This window comes from Achroia grisella, unplaced genomic scaffold, assembly GCF_030625045.1.
Source record: "Achroia grisella isolate CSIRO2021 unplaced genomic scaffold, CSIRO_AGI_Agris_v1 utg558, whole genome shotgun sequence".
NCBI classification, from domain to species: domain Eukaryota; kingdom Metazoa; phylum Arthropoda; class Insecta; order Lepidoptera; family Pyralidae; genus Achroia; species Achroia grisella.
In genome coordinates, this window is record NW_026712938.1 from 2,447,476 (window position 1) to 2,473,011 (window position 25,536).

General features: G+C 30.8%; 2 protein-coding genes across 2 annotated transcripts; one reads left to right on the forward strand and one right to left on the reverse strand.

Moving 5' to 3' along the window:
• Positions 1-2,103: 2,103 nt before the first annotated feature.
• Positions 2,104-9,598, forward strand: LOC131848552 (cytochrome P450 306a1). The gene is made up of 8 exons (XM_059198463.1): positions 2,104-2,214; positions 2,683-3,007; positions 3,825-3,970; positions 5,032-5,231; positions 5,396-5,846; positions 6,391-6,540; positions 6,749-6,923; positions 8,974-9,598. Exons 2-8 carry the CDS (start codon positions 2,689-2,691, stop codon positions 9,153-9,155), a joined length of 1,623 nt encoding a protein of 540 aa, XP_059054446.1. The 5' UTR covers positions 2,104-2,214; positions 2,683-2,688; the 3' UTR covers positions 9,156-9,598.
• Positions 9,599-10,031: 433 nt separating this feature from the next.
• Positions 10,032-13,258, reverse strand: LOC131848543 (cytochrome P450 18a1). The gene is made up of 6 exons (XM_059198446.1): positions 12,743-13,258; positions 12,269-12,390; positions 11,966-12,190; positions 11,671-11,875; positions 11,307-11,571; positions 10,032-11,221 (listed from the first exon to the last, which is right to left on the reverse strand). The coding sequence occupies exons 1-6, from the start codon at positions 13,125-13,127 to the stop codon at positions 10,798-10,800; spliced, it is 1,626 nt and encodes a 541-aa protein (XP_059054429.1). The 5' UTR covers positions 13,128-13,258; the 3' UTR covers positions 10,032-10,797.
• Between the last annotated feature and the right edge of the window lie 12,278 nt (positions 13,259-25,536).

Genomic DNA, 25,536 nt, shown 5'->3' on the forward strand with positions numbered 1-25,536 from the left:
AGTAAAAAATACTATATATGTATTCTATACTTATGCATTTTGCGTCTAATTCTTGTATGTATGTATAATCATATGATATTCTTGTCGAGAAGAGGAATGTGGTAGAACATTACTACTCTCTCACCACATGACAAAGAGCAATATGACTTTAGCAATAATGATATTTTATAATAAATAACCAGTTCCAGTTTTAAATTATTTGTACAAGAAGTAAACAAATAATTTACTTAAAACGGTTTTAATAACATCTCTTCTATTTATTTACAGTAAATATAACTATGAGAATTAGGAGATGAGCACGAAAATTAGAACAAAAGTGGATTTGGAAGGAGCAAATGTGCTTAGTCTATGTCCATCTTCAAACAAATGGTATTGAATTGCTGTCGACGTTGGTTTTGCTCTGCAAGTGGTACTACTTGATCGTTATGATTGGTTCGATAAGAGCTGCGCGGCCGCTGACCGGCCTTCACACGCGCACCGCTGCGCCCGCGACTCGCCCGGCCTCGTCCGTTGGTCTCGCACACCACTAGTCTCTTTTGCATTTAAAGATTGATTCGGCATAATTATGCAATATCAGTGTCATAATTAAATAATATATTATATTAATATAAAGAGCTGGAATATTATATAAAATAGGAATAGCTATGCCATGTTCACGACATCAGCGTACCTAATAAATAAACCATATTTTTTTAAATTTATATTCATCCGTACGAATATGAAATTGCTGAATAAACATAAAATAAGTTTGCCAGTAGAGGACAGTTTTGAACTTAAATGACTCACTACACCCTCCGAGTTGTAGACCGTTTTCCTTAAACTAATACCATTTAATATGATTATAATCAGAAATTGTAACAGATTATTGTTGATATAAAAACAATAGATATGTAGCTCTATGTGTATATCTCTGTATTATCTTTAACATGGACATCAGAATATTTTATTTGCTTCCTCGACCTCTGTACTAGTTGGGCTACTACCTCTGTATACCTCTATACTAGTTTGAAATGGCAAACAAGCTGACCGCTTGTTTGCCATTTCAATGACAAAAACAGGAACTATATATAATTTAATACATAGTAAACACATAATATAAATTGACATTAAATCAAATCTATTTTGATTTGATTTGATGTTTATTTACATAGTAGATCTATTACAGGCTCTTATGATAAGTCTAATCTAGTTTCAGTTTGGAATGTAGTTTCAAACCAAGAGCAGACAAGAATTACAAAAATACAGTTTCGTGTTTAAATTAAATTGTTTAATATATTATGGTACATTATTATATACAGTATTAACCTAGGATATACCGACGAACAGATATAATCCAAATTATATCTATTGATAAAACATATTATGTCAAAACTTAGGACGTGTGGCAATGCCTTAATATCTGAAGCGTTAAGCGAACAACACACTGCACTCAGGTCATATGTACTCTTGAGATGAACCGAGCAGCCGCTAATGCACACCTGGACTGTAAATGGAACCACCACTGCACCGGTCAATTTTGCGATGCTATATTTTGCACGTTGTATCCTAAAATTGGTCTTATTCATCTAAGCGAAAATTCAAAATAAAAAACCGAAGCTTCTCTTTTTTATTTTACATGCTTTTATGTCGCCTTATATAAAACTATAATAAATACAATTTTAGGTTTTTTATAAAGCACCCACAGGCTTTATAAAAACCTGTATTTATTATATATGTTAATAAAATACGATTTTAGTATTATTATAAGACTACCTCATCCGTCACAAAGGTCAAGTTACCGTTATAACATTTACGTAGATTGTAAATAAGAACTAAAATGTATCTGTAATTCCACTTAGTTCGAATATAAATCATATAGATGCCAATAATTACAAAAAGATTTGAGAACAACGCCTAGACGGTAATCTTATTAATCGGACTATACCTACTACATTAAGCAATACTGTAAATAAATACGCAATGGACATCTCCTTTTTGATTTTACTATAAAGTTTGATATGTCTGCGTTTGAAGTGGTACAATATAAATTTTAATTCTAAATTTAAAAATCAAATAGTATTATTTGCTTTTTAAATTTTATTCAGGAAGATACCTGGGATCGAATTTTAAACAGTCGGAAAGCGTCTGGCCTCGTGATAAGTGGTCTGATAAACGTCTAGGTGGCGCGAGCGAGATCAATTGGACTAAACTTCAGTTGAACTGTACATATTACAGGTTAGTGTACTAAATAAACTATATTTAAAGTATTAAATAAAATAATATTATTGTATAAAGTTATTTGTGATGGAATGAAGACGTTAGCTTCAAAATAACCTCACCGAAGCGTCAACCTATTATAATACGATACGTAGAATGTCACGATTACGTCATTGCTCATTTGTGTTTTCATGTTGGTAACATTGATAGCCATTAAGTGTAGGTATTATGGATAGATGATATCTTTTCTATAAACACCGTAGATTATACAATGAGTGATTAGATTATAAGAATATTCTATACATATATATATGTAGATAACTAGCGGCTATGTCCACAATATCCCGTAATCGAAATATATTTGATAATTTTGTTTACTTTTTGTACATTGTATATTAAGAATAGCATTCAACCACTTGTAAGTTGATATTAGGTTATAAAAAATACGTATATTAAGCTATATAAATTAATATTTTTTTGTTCTAGTTTATAATGGATCTAGTTGCATTGTGGTTATTCACAGTAGTATTTGGATATTGGATTTTTAAAAAAATAAAAGAATGGCAATATTTACCTCCAGGACCTTGGGGTCTACCTATATTGGGATACCTACCGTTTATAGATCGGTACCATCCCCATTTAACTTTAGCAAAGTTATCCAAACAATATGGTCCAATCTATGGTATTAGCATGGGCAGTGTTTATGGAGTGGTGTTATCAGATCATAAGTTGGTAAGAGATGCCTTCGCCAAAGAAAATTTTTCTGGTCGTGCTCCTCTGTACTTGACGCACGGGATCATGCAAGGGAATGGTAAGTACTTAAAACAATATATAGTAATAATAATGGAAACTGACATATTTTAAATCGTAACTTGTAACAGTTAATAATTCAAAATTATATTACATGTCATGTAATATGTTTAAATGAAATTAAATACAAAGGTAGAAGGGACTGCTTTTTCTTAAAATGAATCTAATGCACTTGGTAGTAGTCGACTTTTATATCTGCACTGAACGTAGCTGGGAACTGCGTGGATGTCGACCAGATAGGTTAAAGGATTTTTTACGTAAATATCCACTATCAAATAATATTACAAGTGGTCTCATAGTAATTACACATAAAGATCACATAGTAATTAAAGTGGCATTATTATAACAAAAATTCAAATTTAAATTTGACTTTTTTTTACACACCTACTAATATTTTCGATAATTTATTAAAGCGGTTCATAATAAAGCACTAAAAGAAAAATCATATTAAAAATTATATAGTAGTTTAGATGTAGGTATAGCTATGCCTTATATTTATTTACTAGCTACTCGTGCCGGCTTCGCCCGGGTGTACATGTATACCTTCCTCTTGAATCACTCTATCTATTAAAAAAAACAGCTTCAAAATCCGTTGAGTAGTTTTAAACATTTAAGCATACATAGGGACGGACAGACAGCGACAGTGACTTTGTTTATACTATGTAATGATGATGATCCACAGCAACTAAATTCGAAGTCTGTATTGCTACCTGTAGATTAATGAAAGATCTTGATGACAAATTTTCATGTCCAAAAGTAAAATGCAATACTGTACAAGTTATATTCATAAACAAAAGTAATACAAGATAATTTTTAAGGTATAATATGCGCTGAGGGTGGACTGTGGAAGGATCAAAGAAAATTAATTACAACATGGCTCAAAAGTTTCGGAATGAGCAAGCACGGCGTGACTCGTGAAAAGCTGGAAAAGAGAATCGCTTCTGGTGTTTTTGAACTACTCGAGGTAAAATAAATATAGGATCTTTCTTTAATATCACCATTATAAGCCCAGACTGATAAATGATACCCAAAAACATGCAAAAACATATTAAAAAAAGAAATACAACCAACCTGTTTCAACAATATTCGTATGCATAAAAGTTATAAATGAACCATGGAGGTTTAAAACGCAAAAAAATGAAAAGTTATAAATACCGTCAGACCTCCAATTATATTTTTGGGTGTCGCTGACAAATTGCTACAATAATTCGGACTCGAGAAGAAAAAATAAAACGAAATCCTTAGATTGTTATGATTTATTTTCCGATTTAGGTTCTTTATTTAAATCCCAATTGAAATTCAAGTACACTTTTGGAAATTGAAAGCAAGAAACTTGTTATTTGATATTTTTTAGAAAGAACAAGTATCGTAATAATTCATTCTGTCAAAAATTAGGAGCCTCTCTCAGTTGAGCTCTGACACTGGAGCTTGTGTTATGGGTATTAGACAACGGATAAAAATACTTAATTACATTAAAAAAATGTACATAATATTCATAGACTAATACAATGGTTTGTTTGTATTTGTCTATGAATATTCTGGAATACAATATTTGCATCGTGGGAGGAGTCGAACCCAATACCATCGCAAGTAACACATCGACGGTCTAGCGGTTTTACTACCTGTCATTATTAGCATAATTTGAATGTTGATGTCTGCTGTTTTATTACTATACCTTTGCGAATAGTAGACATTTTGGCTGCTTATGGCATAAAAATTTTTGGTTGTGGTCTGTAAAATCACTACATATGTATATGATGGTTTTCTTCGTAGATATAAAAGCTATCGGCCATGTAATTCTCACATTATTGTATAACCCAAATTTCTTTCGTAATTAAATCTAAAATACTACAAAACGATTAATTTTTACTTCACAATAGATATAAATGAAATAATGAGGTATCATTTTTTTATCTAGGCAAGTAAAGCTATTAATCTTAGCAGCTGCAGCTGTTGTTTTAATACTGACTTATCCGTTCTTAGAGATAATGTAATTGTATAATTTATAAAAATATAATATTGTAGAATGTTGAAAAATTATCCGGATCACCAATGGACCTTCCTCATATGCTCACAAACTCATTGGGAAATGTTGTGAACGAAATCATATTTGGATACAAATTTCCTCCTGACGACAAAACTTGGAATTGGTGCCGTCAGATTCAAGAAGAAGGATGTCATGAAATGGGTGTAGCCGGTGTCGTCAACTTTTTACCTTTTGTACGGTGAGAGAATTACATACCTTACATACGCTGTACCTAATATACAACTTTTTTTTTTGTTTGTTAGGTTAACGCCTGATTTGAATCAAGAAATAATTATTTTACAAACAACGAATTATTATGTCAAATAATGAAGTATATGTATGCAACTTTATATTTTGTTATAGATTTTTTTCGTCGTCAACTCAGAAGACTATAAAAATTATTGTGCGCGGGCAAGCTCAGACGCATAGACTTTATGCCAGTATTATAGCAAGGCGACGCAAAATGCTAGGATTAGAGATCCCCGAGGGCGCTGAGTATCCCCTTCATCGTCATATATTTGACGAACATCCCAATGGATACATCAAATGTATCAAATACAGCAAACATGCGTCTGACACTGAAGAACATTTCTTTGACCCAAATATTCTTATAGAAACCGATGGAGAATGCATTTTGGATAATTTCCTAAAGGAGCAGAAAAGGAGGTTTGAAAATGGTGAAGAATCTGCACGTTACGCAACAGACGAACAATTGCTATTTCTTTTGGCCGATATGTTTGGTGCAGGGCTAGACACTACATCTGTTACTCTAGCGTGGTTTTTGCTTTATATGTCTCTATATCCAGAAGAACAGGTGAGATTATGCATTAAAATATCACTCAGTTTTATTTCAAACAGGATAATCAAAGCCTGCCCTTTATTGTAGTCTGTTGTACTGTATATTATTTTATTGATAAAGTTATTCTATTTAACATAAACTAAATAAGTCCTGTCCTAGTAAAAGAAATGTTATCAGCACTTAGTGACATTTCGATAAAAGACATAGAAATTGTCTTTAGGTAGATAGACTAAATAATAATTATAACTGTAGATATATGTATTATGAAAATTGTCATATTATATTAAAATATGATGATATTTGCACAGAACATCACATTTTCGCCGATTTTGCAATATTTTTCTTTGCGGCTTCATGTCTATTGGCAATAGTATTAATAAATATTCATGCCATGCGATATTCATCAATAATAATTACAATTTTCAAAATCGAGTCAATAGTAGGTATTTAGGTTACTTCGAACATTCAAATTTAAAAATTTTCAGTCAATCCAAACCTCATTAAAGTTTTAATTAATATTGCCCCAAGAGATGTAATATAATAACTAACTGATTTACAGGAAATAATCCGTAAAGAAATTTTATCTAATTGTCCAGAAGAGGGAGCAGAAGTGGATATATCTAGATTGCCTTATCTTATGGCAACTATCTGTGAAACTCAGAGGATCAGGTCTATCGTACCTGTTGGCATTCCACATGGCTGTGTTGAGGTTCGTAAAATATATCGTTAATGAATTAATAAAATAAATTTGCTATCATTGACTCGAACTTTACTCATAATAGTTGATTTATATTTAAAATTATTTTACCAAGCGCATTTTTTAATGTTCTTAATCGTAATTCGTAGAAATTCAAACGAAAATGCCCTATATATTATTCAGTTTAGTTCAATGAATACATATATCTTTTTAAACGCAGGAAACATTTTTGGGGAATTATAAAATTCCTAAAGGAGCCATGGTAATACCATTACAATGGGCTATGCATATGGACCCTGACGTTTGGGAAAACCCTGAGGAGTTTCGACCAAGTCGTTTCATCGCGCCTGACGGAAGTTTATTAAAACCACAAGAATTTATACCCTTTCAGACAGGTATTTTTTATCTTTTTTGTTCATTATTTTATCCTAATTACTTACCCTATATTTTGTATAAATAATAATATTATATATTAGGCTGTACCTGCATTATGAGGGTTTTTTTTTATCGAGGCTTAAATATAATCTCATGACTAGGTACATTCTAAACATTCAATACGCAATGATTATGCATAAATATAAATAATTACGATAATCATACGCATGCGAGTGTATTTATATATTTAATGGAGATTACTGTATGTCATTTATCATTAACTAGGATTACATTTGTGAATTTCATCTGATTGAGTGTTAATACACACCAGAATAGCACCACACTGGGTTCCTTTTGAACAGCTGATTCTGCTGGGTTAATCGCTGCAATGATAAGAAAAATTGTGCACACCTTACATAACTATTATTCTATTATATATGTCCTAGAAACTAATAAACATGCTCGTATGTTTTCCTATGACTTACCAAATTCACAATAGTACTTAAGGACCACAAAAATAGTTTTGAAAAATGATGTACTAAAATGTTTGTCAGCTTGGTAACATCCTGCCGCTGTCTAAAGGTTACCTCATATACAGATTTTCTAGTCTGCCTTCAGGTGGGCCGTATGCTTCTTTGACAGCATTGTGATATAAAAATATGACTAGATAGATTATGTCACCTTGGTGAGTGATATTATTATTATCTGTCAAGAGTGATAAATGATTGGCCTCATTATGAGCGCCGTATAATATTATGGCAATTTCATGATGCCACCACGACCAGACGATAATTATTACTTTTCATCAAGTGAAATACCATGTTGATGTTTTAGTACCCACTATAGTATGAGTATTTTATTAGTATTCTCTTTTACTATAACGTGCTACGTTACTTACGTTTATTTTCTTGTTATATTTCGATTCCATGCGGGTGACATATATGTCACAACATTTATAAATGAATTTAGAGTGATATATGAATTATAATAAATATGAGTATATATATTATAATAATATAAGTTACACACCTAAAACGTCTTTTTATCATAATATTTTTTTTTATATTATTTCTTATCCTGCATAAATAATAAATGTATAAATCAGGATAAAATTCAGTGTAGTTTTTGAACACACCTTCAAAAAGCGAATTTCAAAATTCGAATATAGATAGAGCTCAACCGATTTTGTCTTTTTTTTACAATTCATAATTTTGTTTATTCATTTTACGATGCCATGAAAAGTTATGATTGCTTACGATTGTATAATATCCACTTAGTATTTTTAGAATTATTTGGACATAATAAATTATATAAATAACTAGATGTCCCGGCAAACGTTGTTTTGCCTTAAAATAAAAAAAAAATTAGGGGTGGACTACCCCTAACATTTAGGGGGATGAAAAATAGATGTTGGCCGATTCTCAGACCACAAAATTTCATGAGAATCGGTCAAGCCGTTTCGGAGGAGTGTGGGAACGAAAACTGTGACACGAGAATTTTATATATAAGATTGGGTATTGTTATAAAATACTTTTATATAAAAAGCAATATCAGAGAATTAGTCTATGTATATTTCGATTATAAAGTATCTCATAATGATAACCTTTAGTACTTCAATTGTCCGGTAATTGTCTCCATTACGTATCACTTTGGTATTGTCTGCAAGAGATCTCTTTCTTAGATACCCTGGTTCGAAATAGTAAATTTCAAGTGCATTATAATAAAGGTTACACTTTTATTTTATTTCACATCCATTTATAATTTAATTTTAATAGATACCTACCTACGAGTACATTAAACAATTGTGTATACATTTGTAAACATATTTTAAGTTTATTAACGTTTGTCTACATTGTTTTAATTTTTGAAGTACAATGTAGAATATATAGATTTTACGGAATCAATTATTTAGTTATTAATTATTAAACGTCAGTTATTAGTGTTGAATATTTCAATATTATTAATCGAAAAATCTTTTTATACTTTGAATTAAAAATGGGTATTTTTTAATTCAAAGTATAAAAAGATTTTTGATTAAATGATAAAAAATATTTTGTGTTATATTTTCAGGTAAACGTATGTGTCCAGGAGATGAATTGTCTCGTATGCTGTCATGTGGGCTGGTGACCAGGTTATTCAGACGCAAGCGCGTGAGACTAGCTTCCAAGCCTCCAACTCCTGAGGAGATGAAAGGCAATGTGGGAGTTACTTTAACTCCCCCCACAGTCCAATATTATTGTGACAATGTCTAATGTGTAATTTTTTTAAATATACTTTATTTTAGAAATATTAACGGAGAACATTATTCAACGTACATACTTACTGTTGTATAAAAATAAAATGATTATGAATATTTTTATTTTATAAGAAGTAACATTACTGATAACAATATATTTATTTTATCCTTATGTGAAGATCTTTAATCAGTGCTTGTAGCATTTCGTTTTTATATGAATATAATAATAGACTTTATTTTTCTCTATTATATATACAATTAGGTATTTAAACTGTACCTCCAACTTCGTCTGAATGGAATATTTGCTTGACCCCATCGCTGTAATCTTGTATTTTTAATAACGTAATAAATAGATAAACAAACAAATAAGGGCTTTCAACATCTTTAATAAGTATATATACGCAGTATATAATTTTATGTACAACAGAACTAAGATTCAAATGCTATAAAATTTCTTAGTAAAAGACTCTTATTTGTTTATTAATAGAATTTGAAATGTTTAAGTTTAAGTAAAGTTTTTATACTGATGCATTATATCTTTTGTGTACTCCAAGAATATTTAATTTCGAACTTTCTAATATTATAGTAATTTTGAAAGTTTGTAATGGATATTTAGATCACGCGAAAGTAGGCCGAAGGTATTGGAATAGTATTTCATTTACATCGACTGACAAATAAATTATCTAAATACAACAATGCGAATATTGAACTACTTTAAAAGTATGTACTATTTTTACAACAATATCATAATATATACCTATTGTTGTATATATTAGAATATTATAAATGAAGTTATTGAAATTATTATATATATTTACGTATTTGTGTCCTTTCTTTTAATATGGGATATGGATGATGAATAATTTCCATGTAAAGTAAATTAAACGAAAAGTTCATTTAAAATAATTTCATTATTTTTTATTTTCAAGTAGGTACTTAGATTTAAAATACAGGGCACTATATACAAAGCATGGTAAATAGGTATTGGTATTTAATAACGGTGAGTTTAAATAGAACAGACTTTCAATATATTTGAACTTCACTGCAACTTGGTTGCTAACAATTTAAACAATTCAGATGTCTATACATGTATTATAAATTATTTAATCAGATTAGTTTCAAATCAAATTAATAAGACTAGTTTCCAGTGGCTACACTACGGAATGTTATTCATGTCATGATTGGTGTATACAAGATGATATTATAAATGGAATTGCAAATTGCAACTCAACAAACATGAGATCACACTCAACATACATTCTTCCAATGATAGCTATTAATAAATAATGACCTAGAATATACATTTATTTTGGTATAGGTACTAGAGCTTAAACAGCGTAATTAATATTCTTAAACAATATTATCGCGTGATTTGTATCGCTTAGGCTACGATCAAAGCAATCTACATTTCAACGCACGAAAACAATATTAATATCAACGATGGGAATATTCATTACATCTAAAGTGAACTGAACTTAACATTCGTTCAGTTTACTATTGTTGAACACTTTATGCACAGCCTCGACCATCGTAGAAACGATGTCGTCACTTATAATAATATTATACTTAAATAAATGGTGTCGATTCGCTCTAAAACGAGTGATCATAAAATACTGGTGGGTATGTAAAAAGAAGAAAAACAAAATAGTAAGTGGCACCTAGTGCGCACCAACGTGACGCAAATGTGGGTGGTCAGGTGCGGGCGCAGCCGGCGGTGCAATAGGTGGAGCGCGCGATATGAACTTCACTCGGAAAGCTTTTGGTGCTATTGTCGCTCCAACAGTGCCTTCTAAAGATGGTAGTCTATCACCATCTTCTAGCTGCACATCGAACTGATGCATTATACAAGCAAAGAACATAAACATCTCCATGCGCGCTAGTACATCACCCAGACACATACGTCGTCCAACTCCGAATGGCATGAAGAACTCTGGACGCTTGATCTTTCCATTTTCGTCAATAAATCGACTAGGGTTAAATTGCTTAGGTTCGTGCCAAAGATTAGGATCCATGTGTACGCAGTTAATTAGTGGTACTACTTGCGAGCCAGCTGGAATTTTGTAGCCATTTAGATTGACATCTCTGTGAAAGAAAATAAAATATTAGTACCGAACACAAAATTATAACTGTAAATATTTGATTTATGTTGTAAAAAATATAAACATACTTAGTTGGCGAGTGAGTTGTTGCTAACGGTACGATGCTAGACATGCGGAGGGTCTCTAAAATTGTGGTTTCGGTGTACGGCAAATGGGTCATATCTTCTATAGTAGGAAGACGTTCACGTCCGATAACAGTGTCCAGTTCCTCTTGTACACGTTTTTTTACATGAGGATTGCGTAACATGAATACAATCATCCAAAGTAGTGAAGATTTAATTGTTTCCATACCAGCAGAAAATAGATCTCCCAAAATTTGCTTGATTTGCAGTTCTAAAAAACATACATTTTATGTTAATACATTCTATTATAAAATAAATAACATAATTTTTACAATACATATTTTAGTTCATTACGTAAGTCTTAACTTACCATGATCTCTGCCTTCAAATAATTCGCCTTCCCTTCCTTCGATTTTAGCTTTTTCAATCTCAATAAGGTAAACGTCGATAAGATCTCTAGCATTGTTTAAATCCAATGTTGCTCTGTGTTCATCAATTAAGGTTTGATAAAATTCGAACATTTCCGCCCGATTTTTAGCAACTTTCTCCTTTGCTTGAGCTTTTCCAGGAAGATACTGCAAGAAACCACGAAAAGTTAAGATTGTTTGTTAAATTTTACATACATTTATAGTTATTATTATTATTATTGCATATACGGAACTTACGTTGTAAAGAGGAATATATTCTCCGTAGTGCACTTCTCCAAAAAGCCTCATTCCTTCTTCGATAAGAAAATTGAGCCTCGTAAATCGAGCATCTCCGTGACTGAATCTCACCGACATAGTGATACCACAGATAACATTGGATACAACTAAGGCGAGCAGAGGGTTTGCATCGACAGGTGACCCTTCTGATCGATGCAGATTATTGATAAGTTCGTATACTTCATTCTGTTAAAATATAATAAAAATATTAGATTACATTACTTTACAAGTATAAGAAAGAGACATTTTTAAATCTGTACAAACCTTGATTCTTCCTTCCATAATCTTCTTGCCGTTTCCCATATAAGTCATTCCAAACTCGCGGAGTTTTTCATGTAAAAAGCGACGTTGATTCTTCCAAAGGCGACCCTCGCTGTTGATGATGCCTGCACAGAGGGAGGCGTTAAGTGAGGGCTCGACTAAGTGGGAGGTGCATATTACGCTAGCGGGAGGGCCGGACAGCTATGTGCCGCCCACATGCCCATGTGCACAATACTTTCATGTCACCAATAATTAAGTAAGTTTTATTTACAAGGTGAGCCTACGTATACGTAAATGATAACAAATTTAATAATGCCAGTGAGCAGTATTTTACTACTGTTAAAAAAATTATAGTGAAATTTACATGTTCCTCATTTAATAATTATAAAAAAAAGTTACGAAATTTATTTTTGTGACTGAAGTTATTTATGTTTATATTATGATAATCAGATATTTGAAATATGTATAAAGACTTACCGAGACCATCCAAAGTATGCATCAATGGGGTGCTGGGGCGGCCAGTAAATTCTTCGCGACGAAAAGCTTCTCTGATAAGTTTGTAGTCACTAAGAACCACTGTTAGTTGATTTCCGAGTCGTGCAGAAAATAGTGCTCCATAACTGCGAGCAAGTTCCAGGAAAGTCTTGTGTCGGACACCAAGAAAAGGCAGGTAGCCGACCACTGGAGGCCCCCAAGGGCCCGGTGGTAGTTTTCGCATGTCATGCAGCAACGCCGCCAGCTTTGCCGCTAGAAACGTGATGCCGGCTGCCAACAGCAACGGTAAAGAAGTACGCGATGCACAGTAGATCACCACTTGCCATAGTCCCCACAATATTTTAGAGTTTGTAAGCATTGTTATCATATTTAGTCCTTTTTTTACGTGTTAAAAGCAAAATGTATTAATCGTAAACTGTACGTAACATTAGTGCGCGGACCGTAGATCGCAATAGTGCGATGACGAGAATGATATGATTGTATCGCGTGTGACCGACGTCTGCGCACTGGCGCGGCGCTCGCGTGGCCTTGCGAATAAATAGTGGTCCGCACCGGGGTGGCGCGCGCGCAGGCTCGTCCCACCGCACCGGTGCCGCTATCCTCACTCCGGCACTTTTCCGCGAGTCGGTGTGCTACGAAAATCGTAGCACCCTCTCGTAGACCATTCTAATTTTGGGCATGTAGTGAATTTAAATAACTTTTGATTATATTACAAATACAATGGTTGCATATTAGATAGCGTAATGGAGATAGTTCAGTTAAATTTAGTTTATACAACAAATACTGTATTATCTACACATTGTGATATATACACTACGATACGTTATCGTAAAAACCAATCTCATATTTTCATAATATTCATGTTATAGTATTATGGTAAAAACATGCTTAGCAAACTACGAATACGTGTACGTGTTTTTACAACTATGTATATTAGATATGGATTATTTTAGTAATTTTTATATTTATAATTACAATTATATAAAAATATAAGTTTTAATATATATTTATTTTTAAATCATTCTCAAATACTTTATTTCACTATATATTTTAGCGGATGTCGAGTGGTCTTAATTAGAATGCTGAAAACTGATTAGTAGAGATCGATATTGATTTTAAAGTTTTACTTTTGGTTAGTTTAAAATTGCTTTTCATTTGTATTCATTTTAAATGAATCTACATCATCAAATATACACTATTCCGATTTTTTGTGAAGATATATACGCAAAGTAATATTTCAATTAGCTAGTAGAGATTGAATTATTAACGATCATCTATATCGCTCATCATAATTATGAGTATTTTTTATCACATATTGCTATTTTTAGTATTTAAAATATGAACTATTACAGAAGTATATAAATTAAGCAGTTATTTATCTAATTTAGCAAGCAACTTACGTTAGGCAGAGCGTGTCCAGAATCACAAAGGAATATATTTTGTGACTGTCATAGCCGATAAAAATCTATTACAAAGTGGCACTGAAAGAGTAACTGACAACGACGTACCTAATAATCAGAAATAAAGAAATATATTTTTATAGGGTACATATGGAAGATTTCGCAGTTTTCTATTGGGATGAAAATAATAGTAAACTGTTACATTGATATAGGCATTTGAAGTTATTTTGAGTTATTTGTCAAGGTATATGAATAAAAATGATAAAACATTTAGTCTTATTTATAATTATAAAACATTTCTTACATATAAGGATATACAACTCCGTCAATAAAAAAAAACTTGTTATCTTATATAAAGGGCCTTTAAAATCTAAAGTACAACGTATGCTTTCGTTTAATTTTTTTATAAGAATAAATTTTCAATTTGACTTTTTATTTATACTTGGATTATTTATCTCTTTAGGATAACGCAATTATAACCAAAGAAGTCGTTTATAGTTCGAGTTTAGGGTTCTGAGGCCTTACGGATGAGCATGCCAATGATAAGATTGACAAATTGCGTAAGTTGGCGCGACGCAAGGTGACGACGCCGGGTCGACGACTTGTGGCCATTTGAAGAGCCTTGATATAACAAACCTATAAGCTGCACTCGAAATTGCCGATTAACACCTTTACCTAATATAAAACAGCATATCAAAGTTAAAAAATAATCATACTGTTTTATATATTACTTTTATAATGAAAGTGTGTGATTCGTTTCGATTAACAGCTATAGATATTTCAATATAAAATAAGTTATGTTCTTAATGATATTTTTACTTGATTATTTGAGATGATTATTGTGTTGGTTGGAAGAATAACTAACCATTCGTGAGTAAACATATGCACTTAAGTTTCAGGGTATGGAAGTATGACGTTTTGACCTCAGGAATTGAAACGCGTAATGTTTATGAATGAAAACAAAGCTTATTACATTTCATCATAAGGGCCCTCAACTTAATTATCATTCTTGTTACATAGAAAATAAAAATAGAATCGAACAATATACAATAAAATATGATGATCCAGCGAATGTTATTTATTACTCATCCTTGGACTTTACATTATTGGCAACGATAGAAATTACACCTAATGTCACGTACGATATTTATTATTTCAAAGTAGCAACCACCAGTCAATAATATAAATGTGTAATTAACTTAATCATCGAACCCAGTGTATAGTATTATCTAGGTAGTTGACATGTATTAGTGGAAATTAACTAATTACTTATATAAAAAACAAGAATAAATTACATTCACATAATTTATTTCTTAATTGGTACATATAATATAATTATATTATATATAATACATTGGTTTATTTACTTTAAAAACAAAATTCTAATGATCATACTTTAAAGAGATAAATCCCATATTTTCTAATCTTCATTACTATAATTTAGTAAATAAGGAAAATTATTCATTCTTTCTTTCCTTCATCTAATTCCATTTTAAATATGCAACTGGTTGAGCCTGGACACAGATGTTACAAAATGTTCTGGAAATCTTCCAAGTGCATTAAAGCGTGGAATCGAGGATGATATTTCGTACTTACGACTCAATATTTCTAATGATTACAACGTGCGACTATGAAACAGTTAAATTTTATGTTATTATTTTTTATCTCAACCTATCCTTGCAAGGAGCTTTCACTTAATATATACACGTGTAGATATATGTATAATATATAAAGAGATAAGTGTTTATGTATGTATTATTCACTTATTACGCAATTTTTGTTACGTTTTATATCAAGATTAGAAGTATTTGTTTTCAGCTGCCATATTTGTATAACTAAACCATGAAAATAAATTTAGATAGGCCTATACTTAATAAGCAGATACGTTATCATTAGTGTTAAATAAACATCTAAAGATCAATGAAAGGCATATCTTAAATATTATTTCTATTAGGTATATGTAGCAACTATAAAAAAATAATGAACGCAAAATACAAGTACACTTTGACTACCAATATTATTAGAATTATATTCACTATCACGATTTAAAATATTATTAACAACGAAAAAAAAAACAATTTCTTTTTTCATAGATTTGTACTAGAAATATTGTTTATAATATAATGCACTATGCTACCTCATCTTACATAATATAAACGGGAAATTATTGAAGTTTTTAGTTAAACAGTGTTTCAAACAATATAATAGTTTTTGAAACTCCAGATGGGATACAGACTAAAATATAATTAGGCACAGATTATTTGCAAAAAAATAGGTATAGTCTTGTTCCGTATTCCGAACATCCTAAGTTTAAGTAAGTTGTATCACCGGCTTGCTTACTGGAGCAAAGGGAGCTTGGTAATACTGGCCACAAATAAAAACATGTAACCACTTAAATTTTGAATAAAGAAAGTCAATTTAAAATAAGAACTGGAATAAAAATGACGCAACGCTCCGTATTTTAACTATTTAAAAATAAGAGAATTCTGATTTATTTGATATAATTATTTTTATTAAAATATACGCTTTAGTGCGTGGCCACTAAACTATACTACACATCGAGACGTTCCTGAGTAAAAGTGAGTAAGTTTGGTGTTACTTTGCTTATTTTGGGGTGTTCGGATTGTGGAAGACGTTCTTTATAGGTGCAATCGAATTTGTCATTACTTTTATTATAACTATTTTCTTTTCAAAATATACAGTCTATTCTCTATTATTATTTATTCTATATACGGATTCGTAATACAACAAGTGTAGATAATAGATAGAGTAAAGTAAAAATAACGAGATAACTGATACAAATATAATACATAGATATATATTTTTTTTGTAAATATACATATTATACATAGAAACTGGGTATTTTCTACCGAGACAAACAATCATTATTAATAGTGTATACAAACTCATGAATACAAATGCTTGTACCGTGCGAGGTATCGAAACCGCGACCATCGGAATTAAGGCGGTGTGCTAACCACCGAGGCCGTCGAAATATCTTTCAGACACTAGCAATTTGGTACCACAAAAAAAGGAACTCTTTACGTAATCTCTAACCATGGAGTATACAAAAATATAATTAAATGAGATTTTTTTATAAAACTACTATTTCCAAGAATATCACTGTTTAATATGTAAATATAAATAGCATAGAATATAAACTTACAATAATACTTGACTAAGAATTAATAAAGTATAATTATTGTATAACCTGTTTTAAGTATTTCGGGACTCATAAGGAAATAAAATTATTCTTCGGTGTTTTTTAGTTTAAATAATGTTGCTAAAATTTAACAATGAAACGTATATATTCATACTGTTTGAATTTGTTGACTACAATTGTTAATAGTGTCTCTTTTGTCAAATGAGATACTACATATGTATATCAAGTTGACTAGCAGGTGCATTTAAATTAAGACAAATAAATATGATTTATTTTTAAATCTCAAAAGTAATATGATATGGTAGATGGTAATGTAAATATGATATATTTACATTTCTTTTGATTGACATATTTAAAAAATAATTATTATAATAATAATTTTAGTTTCGCAATTACCAGCATATTGCACCTATGTATTTTAATTTTAATTAAAATATCCGCCATTTGGTAGTGACGAAATATTCACAGACCATTTTTTACTGAAGAAAATAAATGAATATATTAAGACTTAAATTTCAAGTTTTTAATAACTTTTAACAGAATAGACCACCAGAACTTTATTTTATCAATGAAAGCGCCGGGCGGCGCCGTTCGTGTAAACATTTTAAAATCACGTGTTTATTGATAAGGAATTGTAATCACTATATGATGTTGTCGAACATATTATGTAAATGAAGTAATACAAAATAATATGAATATGTAATTACGGAAAATAATACTTCAATAACAAGTAATTGGTTGATTTATAGGTATGACTATATGCACTTGACTTATGACTTGATGTGCATTTAAAATTAATACAAAGTATAATATGTTGTTTAAATAAATATATTGTATTACATTGCATATAGAAAAAGTATTACAATATAAGTTTTAAAAATAAAATATATTCTTATGTAAATTAAAAAAAAATAGATTTGTTCCTTGTTTTTGAAGACCGTAATCGGTTAATTTCCATTAATTATTGCACTTATTGTATTCATTGTAAATTATCAATCTTAACATTTTCCTTATTATTAACTAACCTTATCTACTAACAAACATATTATGCTATGTTATGTTTTTCAAATAGTCTATCTATTACCCTCCCTATTGGAATATCACGATTAATAATAACCCAACAAGTTATTTAATTATTATACCATCAGGTAGAGATATAAATGTTAAAGTTCGAAGAGTAAAAAGATATGAAATTCAATTCAATTCAGAGTTTCACCCTAAGTTTTTCTCTGAATATGCTTAAAAGATAGGCCAAAGCAGGTAATACAGGTTGCCTAATCACCTGTAGATTAATTTAATGTAGAAATTTTTAGGTATTATTAATTTTACAAAGCAAGAGACTTTTTTTACAAGACTAAAATTCTGGTTAATATAAAAAGAGTGGTAAGGAGCGCTCTAGTTCGTTTTACCTCGAAATCTTTTTCATAGTATGTCTACCGATCTGATTTAAACCCCACCATCATTGCTCTGATTTTGCCCCTAATTTTAGTGTTGTGTATGTTTTAGAGTTGTGTATCTGTTTATATTGAGATACTTCCGTCATCTGTCTCTATCTATCTAGGTAAACAAGACGCGAGGAAGGGAGAGATACATAAATTTAAGATCACTGTTACTTCTTCTAAAATAGTATGTTTATTCTATATAATCAGACAAAACAAAAGCTAAATTTAATAGAATAATATTACAGTACATTATATTATTCCGAAATATTTATTTAAAATGTATTTCAAATTTTAATAGTTTTATTATTACTTGTATTTATCTTAAGTGTACATTTGTTCACTTAGTCGACAAATAAATCTGTTACCTTGAAAATATTGCTTTCAGCAATAAAACCGCCTAATTCAATTTATACAAGTGTGTCACAAATTGTATGTGTTTAATTATATTGCAAAACACTAATACAATATATTCTATCTGTCTATCTAACTTAATGTATCTTAACTGGAAATACATTACAATCGTTGTCATAATAACAAAAAAATATATTATATTATATGGGTACGAAGTCGAGGTCGTCCCATATAACTTTTATGTTTATTGTCAGATTGAATTAAAATAGATACTGAATAAATAAAACAATAATGCATTAGTAAAAACCTCATCAAAATCATTAAAGATGGTTCTGAGATTAGCTAGCACAAATGCACAGATAACAGACAACTTCTAACAATAATTGTTTTATGTTCTGTTACGTCGATAAAGTCGCATAACAAATATTTTTCCATATTTCTTCTATGTTAGACAGTGGTCAGTTTCATTTTTATTACAAGCATAAATTATAAATTGCCTATATCTATACAATTGCCTATAGTCAATTTCTTAAAATTCATTTCAGAATATTATCAACATTTGAGAGAATATCTGTATAGAAAATAGTCTCAATAATATAACAAACATAATAGAAACAACATAAGACCACCGTAATCGTAATTGAGACGTGACTGTACTAAATAGGTATGTGTCGATAAAGCAAGATTATCTATTTGTGTTGTTCATAAAGATTTCTAAGCATGGACAGTAAACAATAGGTGCATTAGTGAGAATGCTCGGAACGTATCTCACTGACACAGAAGTGGGCTAAAAGCTTAGCGTAGCACTGTCGTTATGAGATAGTCAAACCTGCACTCGTAAACAATATCGCGATCATGATTAAGAGAAATATGCGTCTAACAGTTTCAAAGCATTCATTTACAAGGAAGCATTTATATGTACAATTTTCTAATCATAATCTTATCAATTTAATAATAAGTTCGAATTTATCGTAACTAAATTTGAATGGGACAACAGTGAAATAATTGACTTAAAAAATAAAAAACAGTTCAGAATGAACACACTTTGTGTTTACAAGACATGCAAAAAATATAGTCGAATTACACTCTGCCTATTTTATAATATTACAAAACACTACTTAACTTGATTTGGTGTAATTCTAATGATATCTCTATGTCAGCCTGTTTGATTTGCCGTTAATTGTGAATCTCATTTGAGTGTAAAAGAAACAAAACATGCGTTTAAATGTTCAATATATTTTTGATTAATCACAAATAATTAGTAACAACGCGTCCCAAAGTTAATTAAATACAAATTGGATCTTAAAATGAATGGATTTGGTTAGTGGTCTATTTAACGTCCCATCAAAGGAAATTAAATTTTCAGGTAATGGCGTGACTATATAATTAGATTACAGCAGTTAATTTCAGTTGAGCCACGTTTAATTAAAATAATCAAGGAAGATTAAAAACAAACAACTTTTGCTGCTTGGCTATAAATTTAAAAAAGGCATTTTTTTTTATTACATCGTTCATTACAGCTACATAAAATTTTAACAAAATGTAAGTTTAATGTCGGATAGCATGGTTTACCTAACCTTTTTGTATGCGAATGAGAAAGGATAGTAGAGCATGGGCGAATCAATATTTTTATTATGTAATGTTTTAAATATAAAACACACCCTACATGTTACCTTTTAGATATCTCGTATTTTGAACTCTATTTATATAAATTATTCTTCGTAATCTTCATTCTCTTGGCCTTGTCTCTAATTATGTAAAATCAGATTTAAGACGTAATATATAATATATACATAATAACAGTACATACGCTGGTAACAGAATATTTTAAACTACATTAATTATATTTTTAATTTGTGATTGATGATTATATAACGATAATATTCATGTATGATATGTTTTCAATGACCCCATTTTTATATAAAATAATAAATAAATATTTTTAATCTATTTATCACACTTCCTATTTTAAGCGTTGAAGGTCTTATATATAAATATTACTCCGGAGGTTACTTTATCACTATGCTATAAAAATACTACTAGAATTTTGTTAGACATTATAGACTATTGTATTATATGTTTCGAAGTATTATTTAACTTAATTACTACCGTTATAATTTTACCATAATTATTTATCTTAAATCTCTCTTATTTCGGACTTTAAACTTTTTGTAATAGGCCAAAAAAAAAGTTACATATAAAATTGTGCTTAAGACAATTTTGACTTGTTCATATGATGGAGGAGTGTCAACACAAAAACCATCCCATTCCTCCATGGATATAGCAATACACCATCTGGAATATTTCTCTTGTCTAGGAAAATCCCGTAGCTCTAGTCAGGTATAACAGTGCCTAATTCTGACGAAAAATATCATTAAATTACAAGACTTCTCAGTGAACTTTAATGTGAATTATTGAAACCAGGTCATTAACTACAGCGGCACACAAATAATTGTGCGGAGTGCAGAGCTAAGTTCCAACTTGTAACTCAATCGTTATGTGAAGGATGTTCGAATCAAGGTAGTTCCCCGTAATGACGCATGGAAGTGCATACAACCAATATCCGGATTCTTTATGGAAAACTAGCTTGTGGCGTGTACGCTCAGATATCATACTATTTCCCGGAAATTCATTCCCGATTAACAACGCTGTAAATTTCATCATCTGGTTATTAAGCTATTGTTGGAGAAATATGTTCGTTCAGTCTAGATAATAATTTATTTTAAGTACTGATTGGACTAGAGGACCTATTAAGTAAACAATCTAAGTAACAATTTCTATCGAAATAACAGTATTTATATAAAATGAACAACGATAACAATTTTCCTTATCTAATATCCATGTATTGTTGTACATTATTACAATATGCATATGTCTATCTCATTTTTAACTAGATGTCAACTGCGACATGATATATTTCGCTTTTATTATGATGATAGTCTATAACCGTCCTCGTAATACTAATACTGAACTGAAATGATAAACTGACTTAGCTGAACTAATGAAATTTCTGGTGAAGATATATTACATCTTCACCTGAAATTTCATTAGTTCAGCTTAGTCAGTTTATCAATTCAGTTCAGTATAATCAGACATACAGACACGCGCATTCAAAATATATGAATGGATTAACTCATCGATGATAAGACAGAATAAGATTAGGTATTTACTAAATATGATAATTAAATAAAAAGAGCTCTTTTTTAAGCCTATCAGAAATCGCTTTACTCTAAATAATTTCAGCTTATTGTACTTTATGAATAAAATCTTAAATTCTTAAAATCTTTATGAAACTGCCTACTTCCATGCTATATTAAATACTGTACACCTAACATAATATATTGACTATTAAACAAATATGAGTAAGTACCTACGTATGTATTTGGATTGGAGTATGTATTTTGAAAAGGCAGACGTATTGTTTCACATCATCTGTTTCGTGAGAGAAAAGATATTATTGACATACGTAGACACTTACGCTTTTCAATATATCTTTTACATAAATTGGGTCATTGCTCTTGCTACAAACACACATTTGCGTAATAATTTACGTCAATGTATAAATAAATACGATTTAATAAGTACAAAACTTTATTAGTTTACTAGTACCAATGTCGTCGTAGTGAGAGCATCGTATCTTCATTGGTCAGTGGTTTACAATTTATATTTCTGAATAAAATTTATTTCGTATCATAAATTATATTGACATAACGTTGATAATTAACAACGCCACTTACTACCCTGTCTGCTTTATTTATCATTATAGTAACCGCCTTTCGCGTAACTTGTAAAAGCGTGTTATTTTTCTTTTTTTCTATTATCTAGCTGTTTACTGCCTTACTTCTGAAGGTCGCGGGTTCGATTCCTCGCATAGTAATAATAATAATAATAATATTTATTTCAAGAAAAGAAATTTCACATGAGTGAGAGACACAACTTTACAAATATAGATCTTAACTTAACTTAATCTATGACAATTAAACAAAGTGGTCAGTTGTGTTTATTTACAACGGTCTCTGCACTAAGCGTACCTTATATCGCAGGGGCCAGACTATGTTTTACCTATTTAGTTTATGTTTTAGGGCAGTCGGTTCTAATACAGTATCTATATAAAATTTTACATTTTAAATCTAAGTGCCAAAATTTAAAACAATTTTCTTTTTTTGCATTTAGTGGTAATTCATTAATTAAAATAAAAATTGAGTGTGTGTGTGCGTATATGTCTGTTTGTGTGTGTGCGTTTGGATGTGTTTATTTATGTCTTTGAAGTTATTTATTTTGTAGGAATTTTAGTTTTGTGACTCAATAATGTTCTTCGTTTGCGAGTAGTTAAGTTTTAGAAGCCAGGTCTCTGCAATTTCCTTAGCTTGTCTTAAAGTTAGTTTTCTTATATGTTCTTCTTATTCTTCTTATCGTTTCTTATATTTCTTATATAGGCAATATGCCTGTCGTTTTATAGATATACATTTGTGGAAGAAGCGAAGTAGGGTGATGTTTGGCAAATTTTGTATGCACAAATGTGATAGGGAGCTTATATACCCGTTTCTTTAATAATTGTTCGTAGTTAGTGGGTCTGAGGGTATAACTGTGCATATTTATTACAGCTTTCAGAATGAACAATTGTCGTACACGTAGGACTTTACATTCCTTGTATAATAAATCTGTGCTGTATCGGAATGGTTTCCGTAACATTGTTTTTAGAACTCCTCGTGGGGCCCTTTCGAGTTCGATCATAGAAGTTTTCCCAGCCCCACCCCAGACTCTAATACAATAGGTAAGTTGTGACTGGCAGAGTGCCTTATAAACTAATAACAGTACCTTATTTGGGGCAGAATGTCGAAGTCCCCTCATGATTTAAACGATTTTTCTAATTCTTGCCGAGAGTTTAGATATATATATTTTATAATTTAGATGTTGGTCAATGATAATACCCAGATACTTTATGTTCTCTGTGCGAACAATAGTGGTGAAGCAGAAAGAGGAATGTGCCTTATGTGTATGGATTTTAAGGGTTAAAGTAGAAAGGGGTTTTGAAGCTCTTGTTTTATGAAAAGCAATATAATTTCTTTTTGCTGTGTTTAACGTGAGTAGGTTTCTCTCTAGCCAGGTACTTATTGTAATTATTGCTTTTTGAGCGATATCGTAAACACTTTCCCACGTAGCTCCTTCAAAAACCATAACAGTGTCATCAGCATAGCAAATAGTATTAGCCCCTTCCAGAGGTATATCTAAGATATCTTTCATGTACACCAGAAATAACGTAGGACCGAGTATGCTTCCTTGGGGCACGCCAAATTCTATAAGTCTATCATTACTGACTACGTTATCAACTCGCATGCGTTATTTTCGGTTTTTTAAATAGCTAGTGAACCACTGCAGAGGTATGCCTCGGACGCCAAGATTTTTAGCCTAAGCAACAAAATTGTTGGGGAGATGGCGCCGAAAGCCTTGGCTAAATCAAGAAATATACCAATGCAAAATTTATTGTTATCTAGAATAGCAGATACTGTTTTCGTCAACAGCATAACTGCGTCATCAGTGGATTTGCCGCGTCTGAAACCAAATTGATTCGCTGGGATAAAGTTATTTTGTTGTAGGTATGTAATTAATCTTTTATTTAGTATTTTCTACATTATTTTAGATAAAGCCGTTAGTAACGAAATCGGTCTATAGTTACAGGGATTACTTTTATCTCCGACTTTAAAAATAGGTTAGACTATTGCTGTTTTCCATTTATCAGGGAAAATTCCAGATAGAAAGCTTAAATTAAATATATGGGTAAGTGGTTTTATAAGTACTTCTATATTCTGTTTTATAAGTTTTGGTGTAAGTATGTACATGTTTGCGAGAATTGTATTCATGAGTATGATTGTTTGTATTGGTTTGGGTTTTTCCTTTGAATATTATGTTGGTATTTACAAAAAAGAAGTATTTGGATATATCATTTATCTAGTACCTACCTATAAAACAAGCTTGGGACTAGATAGCACTGCGTGAATATTATTATTTTCCAAGAAGCTCTGTAACTTTTACTTTAAGATTTTTATTGTACAATGTATCTTTAGTATATTAGAATAGTAAGTACATGGTACTACAAAAAAGTAAATTTAATTATATTTAATATTTTGGATGGTGAGCGACGGGTGCGAATATACATCATCCTTATCCGTTTCTTAATCCTTGTAATCTTCCTCTACCCTTATCATTCCTAAAAGATCAGCAACGCACCTGTAATATCTCTTGTATTACAGGTGTTCATAGGCGGCGGTAATAAAAAGAACTATACGATGCATACGTAAGCACAATAAGTAAACCAATTTGTATGTTTCACCTGTTTATGTAAGGCGTAAACAATAATGTCGGATAAAAACATGCTCACTTATGACGTTTGCTTGGGTTTACAGAAAAAAAAGTGAAATT